At 38.1% G+C, this 20,778-nt stretch overlaps 2 protein-coding genes across 3 annotated transcripts in view; one reads left to right on the top strand and one right to left on the bottom strand.

Moving 5' to 3' along the window:
- Window positions 1-1,970: 1,970 nt before the first annotated feature.
- Window positions 1,971-7,780, bottom strand: LOC145495093 (uncharacterized). 2 transcript variants are annotated; one of them, XM_081474665.1, is made up of 6 exons: window positions 7,470-7,780; window positions 6,023-6,117; window positions 5,060-5,344; window positions 4,728-4,819; window positions 3,716-3,928; window positions 1,971-2,767 (listed from the first exon to the last, which is right to left on the bottom strand). In XM_081474665.1, exons 1-5 carry the CDS (start codon window positions 7,550-7,552, stop codon window positions 3,731-3,733), a joined length of 753 nt encoding a protein of 250 aa, XP_081330791.1. In that variant the 5' UTR covers window positions 7,553-7,780; the 3' UTR covers window positions 1,971-2,767; window positions 3,716-3,730. The 2 variants fall into 2 exon arrangements, with proteins under 2 accessions (XP_081330791.1, XP_081330790.1); XM_081474664.1 differs by lacking the exon at window positions 1,971-2,767 and having other exon boundaries at window positions 3,436-3,928.
- Window positions 7,781-16,247: 8,467 nt separating this feature from the next.
- LOC145496193 (uncharacterized) overlaps window positions 16,248-20,778 on the top strand; it is a 39,530-nt gene continuing 34,999 nt past the window's right edge. Inside the window, exons 1-5 of the mRNA XM_081475857.1 lie at window positions 16,248-16,677; window positions 17,304-17,453; window positions 18,118-18,240; window positions 19,072-19,194; window positions 19,828-19,950. Of these exons, the coding sequence (XP_081331983.1) occupies window positions 16,350-16,677; window positions 17,304-17,453; window positions 18,118-18,240; window positions 19,072-19,194; window positions 19,828-19,950 (847 nt within the window). The 5' untranslated portion in view covers window positions 16,248-16,349. The remainder of the gene's footprint in view (window positions 16,678-17,303; window positions 17,454-18,117; window positions 18,241-19,071; window positions 19,195-19,827; window positions 19,951-20,778) is intronic.

Raw genomic sequence — 20,778 nt, 5'->3', positions numbered from 1 at the left:
TGATGTAGCTCAATAAAAGGATTTCTGTTGTTCCAATGTCTCAATGTTATGTTATAAAACAAATGGTAAACGCCAAAGCGTGCACTATTGAGTTATGGATGCACTTGGGAGGTTTGCTAAGCACTCAAGAAGCTAGAGTCGCACTCGGCTATCGCCTCGTGCGACTCTTAGGCTTCTTTCGTGCTTAGCAACCTCCCGCGTGCATCCATAACTCAATAGTGCACGTTATGGCGTTTACCATTTGTTAAATCTGATATGGCAATGATATCATGCATGGTCACTTGGGTCAAGTTTGGGTACAGAAGTACCTAATCGTACGTTTTTGGTACCTCTAGGTGCCATATCAGGCTCGTTTGGTCTTGCCATGGATATTTTGCCTCGAAACGAACCATGGGCGACCAAACTCAACTGATATGCCGCCGAGGCTTGCCAGAAAGGTGTGATAAGATATTAAAAAAGGGATAAATTACAATATGTGATATTTAGATCTGGTGGTCAGCTCTTCCACGGATAATGTAAACACGCACGTGAATTCGCGTAGATGTTGACAATCCATGTAAAGCCGCGTGGGCTGTCCACGCGAGTAAAATTAGTTTAATTTTGCCATTCCCTTTCCTTTTAATCGTTGAAAAGCCACAACAACACCGATAAACGTACAAATTTAATGTACAACAGATTTGAGACACCATGCATATTTATTGCAAAATTATAAAATGTATATTCTAAGTTTTGCTTTAAACAACATTCTCCTTAAAGTCATTTACCATCATTATAATATTTCTTGAGCAAATTTTGCCAGTTAAATACTCAATAAAACCCTTTTGCAGTAATCATATGTTATGTATGAATACGTCAGATAATTACTGCATAACAACAGTAGTAAACCACCAAATTCGAGTGCAATCTATAATAAAAAAGCGTAAAATAGGAAGTACAATCATAAAGTAAATGAAATACGGTTAAATTGCCAAATGTTAAATAATTAACGAAACCTTCAAAGAAACATTCAACGGGAGTTGTTTTGATTTTTTTGATATCTCTTGAATGGAGGTAAGACTACTTGCAAACAGTAAAATAAAATAAACTGATGAAAACCAAAAACATTCCTCAACTCACCTATTGACACGTGGGGGCCGTGATGTGATACCGATAAAACACTTGACCTGGCACTTGACATCAAAAGACAGAACAGTACAACGTAGCAGATATCGGGTTGCATTTTCAAGTTGGACACTTCCTACATCTCCTTGGAATTCAGCTTTCCCAAAGTTAACTTTCTCAAAATTAAGAAACGAACAAGATACAATCACGGGACTGGGAATTCAATATGATAATACGACGGAAGACGAATCTCCACCTAAGGGATCACGAAGAAGACAAACAACAATAGGATGACTGTTGGTGTTTGATAGTCGCAGGTTGTTCATTGTACTGGGCTGGGATAAGGGCAGGTGTAGCTGAATAGGAAAGAAATCAATACAAGGTATTCAGTGTTTTCGACTGGTACACTGTGAAATATCTAAAAATCACTTGATACCCGATGCATTTCCCAAAGTATTCTCTGATAGTAACCAAACTTACTGTAAAGCGTTCAAACGCGTTTACTGAAGCGTTAAACATGTGTAAATCGCAAAGTTAAAGAACATCGAATTATGTCGGAGATTTCAAAATGTCCGCCATCTTAGATCCGCCATATTGGATTTCAAAAATTCTTCAAATAACTAAGGATACCTTCGAAATTAATTTAAAAGCTCAGGAAGAATATAATAAAACAAGAAATGTTAAGAATTTGGAATAAAATGATCAAAAAAAAAAAAAAATCCAAAATAATTCGAACTAAAAACTAGAATTTAAGGTTTTAAAAACACCAAATTTCGGTACAACATTCTTTAAGGACACAATTAAAGTAAAAAGGTCGAGTCACGTGACCAAACAATTTATACACAAAAATGTTTCCTGAAAATGTTTAGGACAAGACACAAAGTTTGACTACGATAGCTCTAATGATGTTTTCTGGAGGAAAAATTGAAATCAGAGCGGGCATTTTGTGCCACCCTTCCCCAAGCTTTTAATTATGGCGCGTTGGAATTGCAGCACAAGAAGCGCAAGAAACCCACTACTGGTTTTCAACAGATTAGCTAACTTAAGGCCTGATGGATAAGGCTAACAATGGTTGGGTTACCAAGTTGGGAATCCCCTTCCACAAAGAGCAGGAGTAAGAGTAGGAGCAGGAGCAGGAGCAGGAGCAGGAGCAGGAGCAGGAGCAGGAGCAGGAGCAGGAGAAGGAGTGAAGGCTGGTTTTCGCTTCGACATAAGAATAAGTTCAAGCTTAAGCATAATGGTAGTGAGGACGCCACAGCGCAAGGATATGCATAAACGCATCTGCATAATGAATAGTTACCTTATTTCTGGTTCTATACCTCCGCGATACGGTAAAACAAGATCGCGGGCGATGTTTATGCTTACAGCAGGGCGTTCTTTCCTGACATAGGTATGGGCATTTGCGAAGGAAGAAAGAAAAATGCGCTTGTACTTGTGCTTATACTTGTGTTTCGCGCGTCCTTACTATCGTGTGCTTATGCTTATCCTTGTTTTGTGGGCGTCCTCACCACTGCTATGCTTGTGCTTGTGCTTACGTCGTAACGAGAACAGACTTAAGAGAAAGAGCAAGAAAAAACAAACGATTACAATACAAATTTTTACTGATGCTTTATTTCTAGGCTAGTGATGAGTTACATTGTTTCAAAACAAAGGCAAAAGAGTTAACCTGAAACGAAAGTAAAGGGCAATATAAAAAGTTATCCAAACAAAGGAAATAATAAACATCAATAAAAATAAATAATAATGATGAAACTTATCTAGTGCCTCAATTTTAATAGGTTTGAGAATTCCGTCCTTCTCCAGATAGCTTACTTGCATTGTCGGGATACCTCGTGGATGATAATTTTTATAAAGGCTCCATATTCAGATGCGTTCGATAACCTCTTTCCTCTAAGTGAGAACCGTTCATCAGAGAAACTGTAAGTCTAGCTCATTAATGTCTGCTTGCATAATATCTTTCTCTCTGTTAGTCTGTTTTCTACAAGATAGTTTCCACATTACAAAATAGCGCCCTATGAAGCATGTCGTAGAACAAACGCAAATAAAGCAAAATGTCTCCTAAGTTGTTTACCATCGGTACACGGAGAATCCGACTCGTCAACGGTTTGAACAAATGGGAACTAAAACTTCCTGACGGTAAGTTCTGTTCAGATTGACCATATACCAATTATCGGGGGAAAAAAAAAACACTTAACCGAAAGAGACTAGGACCATTTCGACCTGATCATAATTCCAAGATGGCTTACTAATGGTAAGCACATTTTCCACTAGGATATTTCGGTTGAACGTTCTGGAATTCTTTTCGAGACACTCCGTTTATTTCGGAAAAAAATTCCGGTTGGCAGCGCCCAAAATTGTCTTCCATTTACATTCTGATCGAAATTCCCGGAATTCATGGTTAAATGGTACATAATTCCAATGTCGCAAAGTAGTGAAGCCTGGTGCTATTTAGCATTGAAAGATATTGAAAAGCTCTTCCCGGCCGAGATTTTTCAACATGTGCAGGAACAGATGTTGTAGGGAGGTTATCGATCCGCAAGCTGCTCCAGGGACAGATGTAGCCGTAGTTAATAATGTTGAAGTCTGTAGATAGCCTGAACAAGCCTCTACTTACCTGGGCATGCGCAACTCATATGTCAAAGCCAGGAGGCGGAAAAACTGCAGATCCACCGTTGTCATCCGGGTCTTCGCATTGGTACCCCACGAGGATGCACCCCGTTCTGCCATCTCGCTTCACGTTGCATTCAAGAGGCTCAAGATTAAACATCTTTTGAAAGGAAAACTGTTTCGCGCACTCTTGGTTGGCTTTGAGCACATTCACGGGAACCTGGAGCCAGTTAGAAAAGGTTCCTTTGTAAGGTACGATTGGAAGGTTACTGAGCTTGCTTTCGATGGTAAAAAGTGCCATGTTGAAATTACCCACAACAATCGTATTTTTTAATATGAGTTTAGAGTAATTTTTAACTAGGTATACAATCATACAATGATACACTAAGGCGGCTTATATTAAGGAATCTTGTATTCTGTTTTAAGCTGTCGTCAAATTCATTGGACTGACTTGTTCAATGTAATGTAATTTGGAATTTGTATTAAAGATTAAAGATTAAAGATTTAAATCGGTTTTATGTAGATGGTAATAGTTCATGCCGCTTAGCATGTTTCATATGGAGTCGTAAGGCTTAAGGTGGTCTAAAGTAAACTTTTCTTATGTAGTCTCAACTTCCTTTAATCTGTTAGCCTGTGAACGGGCTCCGGCTGGAAGGACAGTGGCCGAGGGGGGAATGGGGTTGTGGTTATCCCTTTCCCCTCCTCCTTCTTTCTCTTCTATTTTCTTTCTTCCAGCTTTTTTTTTTTACCCCATCCTCGACTAGAGAACCTGTGCACAAGTTATTAATCTGCATCACACATTAGTTAAGCTTCAGCCTTGTGCAATTTCTCGAAAAAAATGACATGGAGTTCACTTTAGAAATTTAAAAATGGCCAACGTTAAAGGCAAAAGCCTACGTTAATGAACCCTTTGCGCGATCTTGGTTGTAAGCAAAGAGTAATTAAATGGTTTTAACTAATCCTCGCTCTCGTGTTCGGGCAAGATATTCTAAAATTTTCAGTTATAGCAGTTTACTTACCTGGCTATTTTCAACTTTGATCTCTTTAATGTCAATGCTGTGCTTTATCGAAGGACATTGTAAGGTTACGTCATCTCCATCTTCTGAGTAAGCTACAATAAAACACAGTGATAAAAACAAAAACGCATGCAACGCGCGAGTGAACTAAATAATGTTTTGGTGTAAAACTGCACTATAACGTTAATTTCTCCTTTTATTTCCTTCCTTCCTCCCTTCCTCCCTTCCTTCCGTCCTTCCTTGCTTCCTTGCTCCCTTCCTTTCTACACAGTGTGTCTGTTCGCATATTGCGCTTCTGTGCAGTCGGTCGGTCGTGGGGAGATTTGATTACTTACCCGTATCAAAATCATTGTTGTCGGCGAAGCAATCGTAACTGATGGCTAGTTTGGCCTCGGAGTGGAGGTGAACATTAAGATCTTTTAGATATAGATCACATTTCCGCATCTCATTTTCCTGCTGCTGTCTACATTCTTGGTCAGCAGCGGCTTCTATCCCAGGGTATGTATTTTCTGCTGGAGTCCACTGACCACCGGGGCTAAGGTAGCTTACTCCACCGACCTTGATTACACTTGCAAAGGGGCAAGAACATTGTAACTGAATCGGCAGATGAGCAGACTTGACTGGGAAGAAAAACAACAGCAACTTGAAAAATAAAACTAAACAGTAGTACGCCTTTGCTTTTGTAAAAGTTGATTTCCTGTTCACTACTTGTGTGTGGTTCACTACAGGAATACTGTAAGAGTGGTATCGTTACATGAACCGTTTGTCAAGTGTATCTTGCAAAGGATTAAAATTGAATTGTATCAATTTTTCACTAAATACAACTACGCTTTTTCAGTCGAGAAATGGCTTCCATTGACTCGAATCTAATTCAACCTCGTACAAAAGTCAAATGTTTCTGCCGGAGTCCTTCGAGGCTAAACTACAGAATACAGGGCCACTAGTTATCATCAACCAAACGAGCCGGCTCGTTTGCTCCTTTGTCATCCACTGCCGAGCCATACGAGCCACTAAATATATAGACCTAGGACTTATTGCATATGTATAGATTATTTCTCGTTCTTTTCTCCACTGCCGAGAAACCAGCCACTAAATATATTCAGCTTCAAAAGTGGCCCTGTATTGTGCGGTTGTTCCGAAGTCAAAAGACTTATGCACTGTACTATCAAAAAAAAAAAAGAATTATAGATTTCCTTGTCCTTGATAATCAAGTGGCCTTTCTGACAGCCCGACTTAACGTGAGAAATACACATACATAAGATATAATGAAGACGGATGCGTCAAAGAAGGAAACTCACCATACTTGAAGGCATTGGTATCGAGTGGCAGACCACTTAACAGACTTGTAGCAACGAGAATGTATACAAGTGCCATCGGAAAGTTGCGTTTCGCTCTAAATATAAAGATAAAAAGTAAGTATTAGTACTGTGGTTCATTTAATTGATTTCTGATCTCCTATTGACTTAAACCTCTCTCTTTAACAAACGCCTTCTGAAGTGATGATTATAAAGCTGTTACATATCATTGACCGACAGGAGTTCTGAAAGGACGTTTCAATAAGAGTGATTATGAATGGATCGGTGAGCGATTGGGACGAAATATATATATATTTGCTTTATTTTTGAAATACCCAATGCTGTATAATATAGCAACATCATTTCGGCTAGTCTCATGCGATAACAATTGTTATCACCCTTATATTTTTATCGAAACGTATATCAGTAAACTCCTCTAAAACGACTGCAGCGGACATTCTATACAATTGCTAATTAAAGGTCTGTTTCACTCCTCTTCATTCGTGCAGCTATTTTTATTTGCTTTTTGTTCCGACGATCCGATTTCCAAGGTTCGCGACGGCGAGGAAAATCGTTTTCCATCGATCTTCGAAAAACTATTAAAGTCGTTGTAATGGTACTCAAGAAATTGTCTGTTAATTGTGGAGGGCTTTTACGGTATTGTTTTGCATTTTTTATTGGCGCGGAGATCAGTTAAAAATTTGATTTGCCTGAGGTTTCCACATACCCGTAATTAAACAAACCGGACTCCCTATACGCGATCGTTCGATATTCTTAATCGCTCGGATTTTCTTAATCATATGTATCTATCATATGTATCAGACCGAATTGGACTCCACTCAGTCCTATTACCATTACATAAACTCTGTCTTCGGAGTGATCGTAGCCCGGAGCGGCTCAACTAGACAGGGGACATCAACCGTCTGAGCTCCTGACGGAGAGCTCCCTGTTTCTACTGAGGGACAAATCAAATGGGTTGTATCTATCAACTGGGGCACAAGTTGTTATAGTTTAAGCAAGAAAAATACGACTGTTTTTTTTTTTTTTTTTGATTTTGTTTTTTTGTCAACTTATTATACTAGTGTGATTAAGGATTTTAACTACGAGTGATTTTTAAATTATCAATTCCATTTTGAGTTGCTGTTTCGTTTTCTTTTTTTTCTTTTTCTTTTTTTTTTTACGAAATAATGTAATGTTAGATTTCATCTTACTTTGATTCAAGCCATTCTAGGGTGAACGGGCTATCAGCGACTTTTTGTGACCGAATTACCGAGATTCTTTGGCAAAACGAAAGCGTATAACTTCAGTCCAATTGACAACCGAATGAAAGAACTATAACCAGTGCAATATCTTATCCGATGGCAGTCTAATAAATAACTGCTGCATGAGAGATCATCTTGGGCTCGTGCAACATAGTCGCAAATACAGTGCTATTTTGATATCGACTTACCGTGACATAATGGAAAAAAACTTGTTAACTTTTGCTTTTCTTTGCCACAGTGTCAAGACCAAACAGGTAGAGAACAACCGCATAGACGTTGCCGAGCGATATTGGGAGAAGACAATGGAATCACCAACGCAGCTAATCAAATAATTACTCTTCAAATCAAAATTAATAAACGTTAATAGCTTGCTTAGACGTCAGTAGACAATAACCTAACACAGGTGAGAAAATTAGGAAAAAAGTTCTTGAAGATATTGATAAATAAACTGCGTGTTTAACAGAGGAATCAAAGGCTTACCGCGTGATGGTTTCTATGGTGATATGACAGATCAGCAGAATTCAATTATTGCATTGAGATTTTGGTTTTCCAGTATTTGTAATTCATCTGACTTACAACAGACGGCAGACACGAGGTATGAGAAACCATTGCCCCTTTATGTAAGTAATCGGATAACAGTTGGGAGTTGGGAAAAGAAAGCCTAAAAACAGGAAAAAAAGAAAAAGAATAAAACACAAAAACAAAAACAAGAAATAAAATAAATAAACGTGATCCTTGTGATACTGGTTTAATGTTTTATCTACTGTGCTATCGAGCCACCTGGGAGCTGGAAACAAGGATTACGGATTTTCCCCACCTGAGGTATTTTTATGAATGGCGAATAGCATTACTTTTTTACCTTTACCTTCAAGCGACTAAAAGAGGTGGTGGGGACTTTTAGGCCTGTGCACTTTAGGAACGCCATGCCTTGTGATTCTACAATCTTAACTAATCTTGAAAGCAATCAACTATGCAATATTAATTTTTTTCAACAATTTATTTCAAAACAATTTGCTGCGAGATTTTCTTGTTCAGGAAACTTTTTTTTTTCCCGTTGCACCCAATTAGTGCTTTAATGTTTTTCAAATTACTACCTATTGAGCGATTTTAAATCAAAGTGTATCACAATAAACTTCTGCCTATTAAGTAACAAACCTAAGTCTGGTTACGTGTCCTGTTACGAGTTAACAAATAGTTCCGCGTTTCTTAACTTGCTAACGGCGGTATCACTGTTTCGTTCACTATGCGTGGTTAGATTAAGAACGTTTGTTAATGGGGACAGGTAATCAATCCTCCGGAGGAAAAAAACGGTGGAGACTGGTACATTTACCTATAATTCTTAACGCACGGACACCTTAACAACACTCATGATCATAAAAACGAACAGAAAAGTTCTAAGACGTCGAAACCAAATATTGCAAAAATATGGCTTTTCTTGTACTCTGTTGGCCGTGTAATGTTCGCGTGGTATTGTGGCAAATGCACAGCCGCTGCTTTTTTTTCCTAGCCGCGTAGGATTTCCCAACGTGGATATTCATCAAACGTCTTCAATGTTCTTTCAATGATGAAAAGTTGCTCAACGTTAATAGCGAAACCTCGGTGGGCTTTATAAGCTGCAGACTACATAGAATGTTAATCATGAGGAAAGAAAGAATATCTCATCGTTCTCGGCTGCGGGACAATGCTTACCAGTTCAACATATTCAAAATGGAAATGTTGATAGGTTTTTGGAAAATAGCAATAACTTATGTTTTGTTTTAAATCTTTAAATTGCAGCTTTCGTTCATTTTTTCTCCCCGTCAGATTGCCGTTTTTATGGTGACGTGTAGTCGAGGATCCTGACAGACACCCATGGTTTTATTTTTAAAGAATTAAAATATAAAGGCGTTATGACGAACTCCAACAGGAAGTGTCTTCCGATAAGTGTCTTCTGTAAAAAAAATAATAGTAGAATAAAAATAAAATAAGATTCTTCGTACAAACAATTAATAATGACCACGGCAGAGCTTGTTATTTTTGATTCTGCTATTTTATAATCATATTTTAAAATATAACATACAAATGCTTGCAAGGTCTGAAAAAGATTTGACGACCGAGTGTAGATCAATTGTTAAAGATCACTGGTATATTGCAGTCTAGTTCTGACGAAATCATCATTTATATTGTGCCATTCCTTTGCTTCACACGCAAAAGTCACCCAGGCTCTTATAGAGACTTTAAAAACCCAAAATTGTTGGCTTTGGAAATTTTGCCTTCCTATTCCATCTTATCCATTGTTTGCCGGGCAGGTGATTTAGCACTGCTCTTAGCCTAAATAAACATCAAGAGTGACAAGCAAACCACAAAAAAGGCCAGAAGTGAATCATTGAATTGAAAGTTCTTTTGCATGACAATTAAAAACAAAACATATTCTTCTATTAACATGACCACATCAATATGATTCATTAATTTCTTAAAGACTTTATATTGGTGAAAAAACGCTTTACAGAATGGAAAAATCTGTTACCTCTTTAAAAATATTTTATCATGTGTTCTCGGACTGCCTACTACAGTCATATTTATTTCTATTTTGTACACGAAGTTTTAAATTGAATTCTCTTCGGGAACATAAAATCACCAATTTTCTTTGCAGGTGCTGAATATGATAGACAGTTGTCAAATGCCTCGATGACAAGGTATATTACAAACTGTTTCTAAATGTCCACACGAAGGCAGAAAGGAACTCGTGGTTTTATAAATGTTTGGAATTTGGAATCGCTAAAAGAAGCGTTAATCTCCTTAATAACATTGTTAGTTAAATATTCAAAGGGATGTATACATTCAGGTTTGTTAAGCGAAGCAGCATTTGATATTTGCTGTCAGTCTATTCCGTTCGCTTTGGTATTCATCAGACATCGCAAAAACGTCATTAAAATACAACAAGTCATTTCAACTTCAGCATCACAGCGTAAATATATCACAGTTCTAGTAGATGATGAAGATATAGTGTTTCATAAATTCACTTGAATGGAAAAAATAAAGCGCAGAGATGCATTTTCTTTGTTCCACCCGATTGTATCAGCTTATATATAAGTCTTTTTATTTATTTTGATATATAAATCACCTGCTTCAAGTTGGTACACGGAGCTTTTAAACCCATATTGAAAAGTTTCGCTTTATAATTTTGTCTTTTTATGCACCTTAACAAAGTGGGGTTGGAACAGGAGCATCTTTTAAGGCCCGCACTAACGACAAACGCTTGTAGTTTCAATATCGTTGAAGCAATAATATATAAAATATTGAGTGTTTCTTAAAATTTTTCTTCGAACGATTTCTTATGACATTTAATCGTTCGACAAACCTAATTTTTCCGTAGCACCGATATTTAGACATGCATTTTTAAAAGTATTTTATTATTATTATTATTATTATTATTATTATTATCATCATCATTATTATTTGAAAGAGTCATCAAGGGATATCAAAGAAAATATGCTAACGGCTTAAACAATAGTTTTGAAATTTTTGGTGGATAGTGAGCGGACTATATCTTTAGAGCTGGAAAAATAAAACAGAGTGATTCGCTAACGACCGATTTTGTTACATTCCTCAAACGTTAGATTGCATAATCAATTGTATGCGTGTAAAAATATTTTGTCAGTAGGAATCGACCAAATGCGAGTCGACGATTTTTTAGAATTATTGTCGCTTAACGTTAATAAATTAAACTCCTGTGGTTTCCATAAGCTGCAAAGTGTTAAATTGTTAATAAAGAAAGGAAGTTAAAGTTTCTGTCGTCACAACTGCTGATCAATGGCTACCTGTTCAACATGTTTAAATGGAAATGTTATTTCATTTTTAAATAATACTATTAATTCATATTTTATTCAGTTCCCGATGTGCTATAAGAATAAAGTGTCATCCCTTAAGGTCTATTTCATTTTTAATTGGAGCTTTTGTCTATATTTTTTCCATATCAAAGTTTGCGAGTTTGCGCTGGCGCGTTGTCGAAGATCCTAATACGCACCCACGCACCACACTAAATAATTGATTAGCAAAGGTAAACACGCAAGTTTCTCTGCATTTTGTTTTGCATATAACTTGCCGCTTTTAGACAGCGATATTATTCATTTCTGATGACCATGTAAGCCACGCGGGAGGACATCAAACAGTGAGGTTTGAATCTTTTATTTTAGTTGTAGTTTAATTTCGATGATATTACCGCTCTGGTAAGAATTCTTGCTAGCCTAGATGTAGGGAATCATGTTTAGAAACACAATTCAAGTAAGAAAAAGTCTGAAGTTCAGGCTTTTAACTTAAAGGGGGTGAACATGAATTTAACTGAAATTTTAGGAAGTTTAAAGAGGGATTAAAAGGAAAAAAAGTTTTCGAACACCACCAAGTTGGTGGACAACTATTTGGTACACGTCTACCAAATTTTTACTTCAAATTCTAATTTTGAAACAACATCAAATCTTCAAAACTTCCTATTTCCATAAATTTTACTAATCCTTTGAGAAAAACTATTTATCCCCAAATATACCCAAAAATCACCAAAAAGTTTACAAAACAGCCCAAAACGTAAATATGTGGAATGAGCAGAGAGATTTTTGACTGCTTGGAACGTGAACGAGATATTTGCGTTAAAACTATAACACCAAAAATACGGCCTTCATGTTAATTCCCGCCTTAACTGGGTGATAATTTACCAGTTTCCACAAGTTTTACCAGTTTTCCAAGAAAAAAGGAAACAAATGAAACCTAGTCCGAAAGATAACAAGCTAAAGATATACGAAGCTAAACAAAGCAAAACGTAAGCAGAGCGTTGACTTCCAAAGCAATTGTCTTCTGAAGGCGGAAAAAAATATAGAAGGAAAATTAAAATAAGCCAACATTCAAAAGTTAAGAATTCGGCTTAACGTGAAAATTCAAACAAAAACAATTTCTTACGACCACGTTATGTATTTCCACTTTTATGTAGTCGTTCCACCTTTTGTTTTTTTTTTTTTCAACATTGCATGCAAAAAGCCCGAGAATCTTGAAGTACACCGAGTGAAGTTTTGAGCGAATTAATGTATTTTTGTTTGCTATCAAACTTGTTCGGACGAAATTTGCTATAATTGAGCAGACCTAGGTGCGTACGTCATCCCATTTAAGTCACGCGTTGGACTGAAAAGATGCTGATTATAACATTATAACCTGGACATCGGACAAAAGGTGTTTAAGACGGATTCCGCTCAAATTTCGAGCAATAAGTTCAAACATTATTTACTAAAAATCTACTCACAGCACGGTAACTTTTTGAATACTATTTGAAACATCTCACCTTAATACATTTTTCAAGGTAACCCCGCGATTAAAGCTCAAAGCATTCTCGAGAAAGCTAATGTCAAACGTCTTAAAAATGTTTACTGCGTGTGTTATTATGTTTTTAATTAACGGGAAACGTCTCTTTTAATTGAAATATGGATAACTTCAAGTTCAATTTTCTCTCGCGGGGTAAGCTTGAGAGCTCGAGTCTCGATAGCTTTTTATTACCTTTATTCAAAATATTGCCATGCTATGAGTAACTTAATTTTTGCCATTATTGCTCGAATGTTCTGCGGAAATCATCTTAATTATTAACTACTTAATAACCGAGAGTGAGGTCGTTACGGGAAAATCTCAAACTGAGGCCTTGCCGTATTGACCGAGCGATAGCGAGGACAATACGGTAGGCCGAGGTTTGAGATTTTCCGGTAACGACCGAACGGTCGAGGTTATTAAGTTGTTTATTATATGGCTCATGAATAAAGGAAAAAAATTATTCGAGCGGAAGTCGTCAATTTACATCCGGCGATGCGCGCGTTTACCGATTCATTCATCGTCTCAAACCCAGGGCAGAACTACCCAGTCAGTGAACTTCACCACTATATCACTTATTCCGTTAAAAACACTCATTTCTTTACCGGAAAAGTGACTGCCACAGCCTCAAAAAGGTATTTTAGTATCGTGGTACCACAAGTTGATGGGGAAGTTTTTCCGACTTTTGTGGCGGAATGTCAACGCGTATAGAAAAGACAGCAAGTGCTTCAAAATTGTCCAAACCAACGGTCTTTCTGTGAAAGAAAATACTAATGCTTCAGAATGCACTGCTCAAAATAAGCTTAACTCGGTCTTCGCATTCGCTTTCGACAACATATCTTCGCCTTCTTCATTCTGGGATTTATGAATGAACTTTTCAAGCCTTGTGAACGTCTGCAGTTACCAGAAACACTGCTACTGACAGAAAAGGCGCCCGATTGTTTACATGCGATGATACTGGAAGCTGATTTACACTTGCTTGTGTAAAAGCGAGGGAATCTATTTGATGAGAAGTTTGACGGAGTTCAATACTTCGGTAATTGTTGTGACTAAGATGATAACTTATAAGTTTCTTCGTAGTGTTCTGCTCAGGATGAATGACAGATCTGCCGATGGTGTTTTACACTTAGCGATTTTAGCTTTACTCAAGACTCGGCAAACTTTGAATGTTTTTCACTACTGCCCGCTAAGGTTACCGGCTGGTAAGTCATCTATATAAATTTTATTAAGGAAGTATCTCTAAACTTTTAGCTACTTATATTCTCTTACTGATTTTAATCGGCTTTCATCGTTTTAATGCGCTTGAAATTTGAGAGTCGGGCTCTTCCTAATTTGCATAATCCGTAATCGGCCCGTGGGCATTACGGCTGCATAATGACCACTCAGATCTCGCTCTTAGCCAATCAGAGCGCGCGTTATATCGGCCACAAGCCAAAGCCATATAATAATAAATATTACTAGCGTTTCTTTTCGCATCCAGTTTAGTCAGTTACACAAGAAAAATCATGTCATTAAGTCTCTCTTGGCCCAAAACTGGGAAATAGACAGCTGAACATTGAGATATAATAATCACGGCACAGGACAAAAGTTCACTAAGCGAAGCAGTAAATGCTTGTTAACATTTTAGATATCAAATTCATTCCATTAACAAAAGAAAGTTACAACTGTCTTATGGTTGCTTTCGCTCCGATCCATATAGCTAAATCACGCGCGTATGCTCGGAAAGTCTACAAGTGAAGTGAATTTCTTCTCATATTTACCCCTCACCTCACCCTGTCTTCGATTAATGGGTCTCTAGGTTGATGCTCGCGTTCCCTATCAAAAAAAAGAAAAAATTATATATCTATATCTGCAATGTTGAACACTTGTCTAAAACTTAAAATTGGTTTGCTTCCAACAATTAATGGAACTTTGAAAATTTCAACCTCGCTGTATTACGCCCCCTGACTGACAGGTAACCGAGAAATGCTTTTAAAAGCAAACCACAAAACTGAGCTAAAAACATTGTGGGCTTATGAACACGAAAATTAAAAACAAACACATATTATGTGATCATACGAATACTTAATATGTTCCAAAAACCTTTAAAAATCTGTAGCTTTTAAAATATGTCATCACTGAAGTGCTTGAAAATTTACTGTCACACTTTCGATTTTGAGAGCGGCATTTACTAAGGAAATTGAAATGATCAGTCTCTTAGTATTTACTTATGTACAGATGTCAACCGCAGGTGATGTTTACGGGCGGAGCATTTAGACCTGAGAAATGCCATAATCGTGGCTAGCGGTGTTAACGCTACTACTCATAGAAACTTTGATCTTCATCGTAACATTTTAATTTAGAGATGTGTAGCGAAGCAGTCAATCAGTATTCTTTTACATTCGATTCCATTTTTTCCGCTTTGCACATGGAAGATAGTTCTAAAAGTATTGGAAATTACGAGTTTATTTCAACTTAACCAAATGCGCATACACTAGGGCTGATGGCATTTCTACTGTATTTTGCTCTTAAAGGAGAAGGTCACTCCAAAAAACGTACATCACACTTTTTTTTAACGCTAATAGAAACCTTGCACTATGCTTTGCCACTCACCGAAGTTTCAGACTCTAAAGTGCAGGTTTTCCTTATTAAATTTGTCTCCAAAGAAGCTCAAAATTCGAACATCGTTGCCGCCATCTTGAACAGTACTCAGCAGTCAGGCCGCGTTTTCGTGACGTCATTCCGTCCGAGAGATTTTGTCCAAATGGCTCCCGACAAGCCTTTTAACTACCACTTTGGGTTATGACTGCTCTTGAGCCAGACATGCTCCAAACTCCGAAATGATAGCATTGAAGATGGTGAAGTGGATAATCGCTTGGAAAAAAAAAGATTTTGCTGACCTTGTGAAGGATGCCATGTCAGTTGCAGGTTTTTCTCCTTCCCGCCAATTTCGAGTCGGACGGAATGACGTCGCATAAACACGGCCTGGCTGCCAAGAAAGTTTCAAAATGGCGGCCTCTGAAGTCGCTTCTTTCGAGACGAATTTCGTCAGGATATACATATACCGGGCGCTTCCGAGGCTGAAAATTAGGTGAGTGTAAAAGCTGAATGTTTATTTGCTATAGGCGAAGACAAAAAAGTAATCTTTTTGGAGTGACCTCCTTTAACTTGTAAAATTGTACTCTCACTTCTGGAATTGAAAAGAAAAGAAAATAAGAAGGGGAAGAAGTTTTCTATCTTTTATTCAAGATATTCAATAAGTTATTTTGTTTTGCTTTTCATTTCACTGAGCATGGGAGAACATGTTTCTTTGCAGACCTCAATCTTTGAAGATACAGTTATTTCTAAAAACAGATTTCCACAGCCACCTGTTATGTTGAAGACGTTCACAAGCGTGATAGATGGGTTTGATTTTGAACGAGAACAACTATTACAAAAATTGATATCAGCGCATGTTATAGGAAGGCCAGAGACCTCCCTGTAGTTACCATTCTAATTCGATTATCTGTACGACAAAACATGCAAGGATCGCATTTTGAACTATATTCACTGATTTTGGTCAAACAAATCGGCGTATAGGACGATATATCTTCCAAATGTTTGCAAAATGGTACTAGTACGTCTACCTGTGACTAACCGTCCAACCCAGCTAGTTTGTAGTCTTGTTGTTTTTGATATTCTCATCTACTTATTAATTTTATTTTTCAACCATTATCTTCAGGATTAAGGTGTACTTCTTGAACTTAACAGAGTCAGAGCTAGAAAAAATGATATATTTGCAGCGCATTTACATCATAGCTGTGTTTCTGCTGAGTCAGCAGTCGTTCGTTGAATCAGCTGTTGAGGAATGCAGCGGTGAAGCTGAATATTCCATCTCGGGAATGATGCTACGGCGACACATCTTCAAGAAGATCACGGGGGCATCACTCGGTGATGCGTGCCTGCGGGAATGTTATCGCGACGTTAGATGCCAAAGTTTTAATCACGTCATTTCCCGGGGCACGTGTGAATTGAGCAACCGTACCAAGGAAGCCAGACCTGAAGACTTCGTTCCCGACTCTGACAGATATTACTTCAAACGAGACAAGAACAGAGGTAAATTCATGCGACCAAAACATTACATTCGTGAGCTAATATTGTTAATCCACTGGTTTTCAATAGCACACAAGTGTAACTACAATGATGTAAGCAACATACGTAGCCGCCGTAGAGCTTTGTTAGGAAATTGTCCACACAAAAGGCGCTTATTATCAATATTGCACTACATCTGCTGATATCGGCTTATGCTTGTGGTTACTACCTTGCCGAAAACAATCCTTTCATTTCACAATACCAATCTGAATTTTCACACTAAGTTTTAATGAGTTTGATCTTTTGTTCCGGGGAGTACTCCTAGAAAATTTGGGTGGGGGTGTGCGGTCCGCTTCCGAAAACCCTCACCCTATTTATGACCAAAATCTGCAATTTTCCCTACCCTATTTATGAGCTGAAAATGTAACAGCTTATGACCAAAACTCTAACAGTTAGGGTTGCACATGCCTATATACCCAATAAAGGGGAGTACTCCCAGGGCTTTTATTTCACTGTTTGTTTGTTTGTTTGCTTGTTTGTTTTGTTTGTTTTGTTTTGTTTTGTTTTTTTGTTTTAGTTGTTTGCTTTCACCTTCTGAAACACTCCAAGAAGAATTTCTTGTTGACATCGATTTTGTTGTCTTTCGCCAGTCCGTCTCGGTACCATTCCGGAAATGCCCGCAGAATCTTGCCAAGAAATCAAGGCGAGTGAAAGAGAATACGCGGTTGACGGCAAGTACTGGCTGCATTTTTTTGGGATTGGGAAGATTGCACTTGCTCACTGTGACATGAGGACTGTGGGTAAGTAAGAGTCAAGTAATGCTAATAAGAATAGTTATGTACAATTGATTTCCTTTGCCTGTGGCCAATCTGTTTAAGTCCAGTCCCTAAGGTGAGTGACGATAGAGGTTACAAGAACGGCGGTAAAATAACTTAGTTCTCCTAAACGTAAATTTTGCATACGAGCCAAGTGGCCGATAAGGCCGGAGCCTAACCCGGTCTCTGTAGCATGAAGCAATTAGGAGTATTTCTACACCCCCCTGGATGGGATGCTAGTGCATCACAGGGTTACCCCCAGCATTAAATTCGCTGGTACTCATTTGTACACTTGGGTGGAGAGATTCACTGTGAGAGTAAAGTTTCTTGCTTAAGAACACAACACAATGACCCAAGCAAGGGCTCAAACCTTGACTGCTCGATCCGGAGACGAGCGCACTAACCATGAGGCCACCGCGCCTCCACTAGTTCTCCTAAGCCTGGGCATAGTTATACAGTTATATTATATTACATATCCTTTGGTTCCTTAAATGCTTCTATCTTTTATAAAGTGAGCAAGGCCAGGTGAGGCAAGATATACGGAAAAAAATAGTAAATAAATAAACAAAATAAAACGAAATTCGTGAATTGTAGTGTCTGCTCATAATTACGATGCAATTTTATCGTCGTTTTTATTGCTATATTTCAGATGCCAACGAGTGTAACGCTTCCGTTCGGGTATGTGATGTTAATGCCAACTGTCAGAATACTCGTGGATCATATCTTTGCTCTTGTAAAGCTGGATTCACAGGAAATGGGAAAACATGCACAGGTAGGGTCTGCATAATCTAAATAAGCTACACCTGAAGTACGTCTCCTAAAGTACGTAACCAGCTTAAAACCAGCCCAGCTCTCTACCAACCTAGCTACCGATATATGTTGTGTCTGAAAGCAAATAAATGAACTTCGTGGATAAAACGGCCAACCGATAACAAACTGTATTGTTACTACAGACTTAACTTGTTCGATTTGCTTTGAACGCATGCTACATGAATCTTTTAAGAGTTCCGCTCTGGGACGGTTAGGTAACCTTGCTCTCAACCTGTCTAGCTTTCTACCCAACCACCCAGCTGCAGCGACCTACCCATCCAGCTGCAGCGACCTACCCATCCGGCTGCGCCAACTACCCACCCAGCTGTAGCGACCTATACCCACCCAGCTGCAGCGACCAACCTAATAACCTACCTACTCTCCTACAAAACAACTACATTAAAAACATTTGAAATCAAATCAGATTGGATCTCTTGCCAGTAGTTATTATGTTGCTTTCTTATTTCTTTGTTGTCAGACATAAACGAGTGTAGTGCTTCAGCTGGAGTCTGTGATGTCAATGCCGACTGCCAGAACACTCTTGGTTCCTATCTTTGTTCCTGCAAAGCTGGATCCCACTCATGGACCCTCTTACAAACCCGTTTACTTAAATACATGTGACTGGCTATCAGTATAGCAACCTACCTACCCAGCGACCAAACTAGCAACCTGCCTCCTCTTTTTCTGACAAAACAACTACATTAGCAAAATTTTAAATGAAATCGAATTTACAATATTTTAACTGTTGTACCAGAAGTAGAATGTGTTGTTTTCAAATTTTCTTTCTTGTCAGACACCGACGAGTGCAGTGCTTCAGCTGGAGTCTGTGATGTCAATGCCAACTGCCAGAACACTCTTGGTTCTTATCTTTGCTCGTGCAGAGCTGGATACACTGGAGACGGCAAAACATGCAAAGGTAGATAGACGTACCGTTCTATTGAGTCATGAAGTCTGCGGCAATATAGTCGGCACTTCTGAGCCAACAACAGGCTTTTAAGGCCGATAGATAAATTTTTGCCCACGTCCACAAAGTAGACCATTCCTAAATACCGTAATATTTTTCCAACCACAGTTTTAAGCCTCGTATTCAGGATGCAAGCATTTACAATGTCCTTTGCTATCGTGCGACAACTTCTAACAGCTAAAATATGCATGGTTAGATGGTGAATATAGGAAAAAATAACTGGTGGACATCGCCTTTTCCTTTGTTTGCAATTTATCTGTAACCTTGTTTAACTGGTCTCAGAACTAAGAATCTAAGACTTTTTAGTCACGTAAGTTGCTCCTCGCTGATCGACCTTCTTATAAACCCGTTTACTTAAATACATCTGACCGCCTATCTGTCTACCTACCTACCTACCTAGCTACCTAGCTACCTAGCTACCTACCTACCTACCTACCTACCCAGCGACCAACCTAACAACCTACCTGCTCTCTTTCTGACCAAACAACTACATTAACAAAATTTGAAATGAAATCGATTTTACCAGTATTTTACCATTTGTTCCAGAAGTTGAATATGTTGTTTTCTTGTTTTCTTTATTGTCAGACATCGACGAGTGTAGTGCTTCAGCTGGAGTCTGTGATGTCAATGCCAACTGCCAGAATACTCTCGGATCCCATGTTTGTTCCTGTAAAGCTGGATTCACTGGAGATGGTAAAACTTGTACAGGTGAGGGTATGCATAGTGTGGTAGGAGAGAATGTATATGTATTACACAATACAGGGAACAGAGAGTATACCTGCATACGTATTATAATTTTCTCTTTCCCTTTTTTTTTTGATGGAAATTAATGGACCTAAGCAAACCATTTCAGAAACGGCAACGTCAATAATTATAACACTGCTACATGTAGTGCTGTTTAACTGGAAAACAATTTAACTGAAACTGTTGAAACGCTCTGTCAAAATTGTTTCTAATAATTTAAAATACTTAACACTGAAATGAATCTAATTCTTTACTTGAAAATTATTCTCCGGTAATGCCTACGGGCCAATTACCGGCCTGCTAAAAGGTCCTAAAACAAAGCAAACGGAAATGAAGAAAACCACTGCTTTTTTCCTGAAAATTGTATCGACTGAAAACGATGATTAAAGACTCTGAGAGTGCATTCTATTACCCTGATGAGATAAAATTTTATGAGAATAGAGAATTCACAAAGTTATATCACAAACGAATTGGTACTGGACAGGACAAAGGAAACAGCCAGGAAGAAACTGAAACTTTCTTCGATGAGCAAAAAAGTAAAGCACGACAAAGAAAACAGTCAGTGACATTCGGTTAATAAGTTAGTCAATCAAAAAATTAGTGTGAGGAAGAGAGCAGAGAGAGAGGGTCAGTGGAGCGAGGAATGCACTCTCACCAACTAAATTTTGAATGTATATATGTAAAAGTTATTTTTATTACCAAGAAATGGTCAGGGCAAGGACTTGTACGCCCTAAATTTTTTCTAAGTATGTAAATGTCATTTTCACTCTTCATTACCGAGTAAAGCTCTTA

This window comes from Orbicella franksi, chromosome 8 (genome assembly GCF_964199315.1).
Source record: "Orbicella franksi chromosome 8, jaOrbFran1.1, whole genome shotgun sequence".
In the NCBI taxonomy this organism is placed as follows: Eukaryota; Metazoa; Cnidaria; class Anthozoa; order Scleractinia; family Merulinidae; genus Orbicella; species Orbicella franksi.
Note: the sequence above shows the minus strand (reverse complement) of the source record. Positions and strands in the feature narration are given on the sequence as shown.

What these genes read in the sequence shown, in the direction of transcription:
- LOC145495093 (XM_081474665.1), bottom strand. Translation starts at nt 7,552, where the DNA reads ATGCGGTTGTTCTCTACCTGTTTGGTCTTGACACTGTGGCAAAGAAAA. An exon ending in TACCAATGCCTTCAAGTATG is followed by an intron (nt 5,345 to 6,022) that starts GTGAGTTTCCTT and finishes TTTTCTTCCCAG; the next exon opens with TCAAGTCTGCTCATCTGCCG. An exon ending in TCAAAGTTGAAAATAGCCAG is followed by an intron (nt 3,929 to 4,727) that starts GTAAGTAAACTG and finishes AACTGGCTCCAG; the next exon opens with GTTCCCGTGAATGTGCTCAA.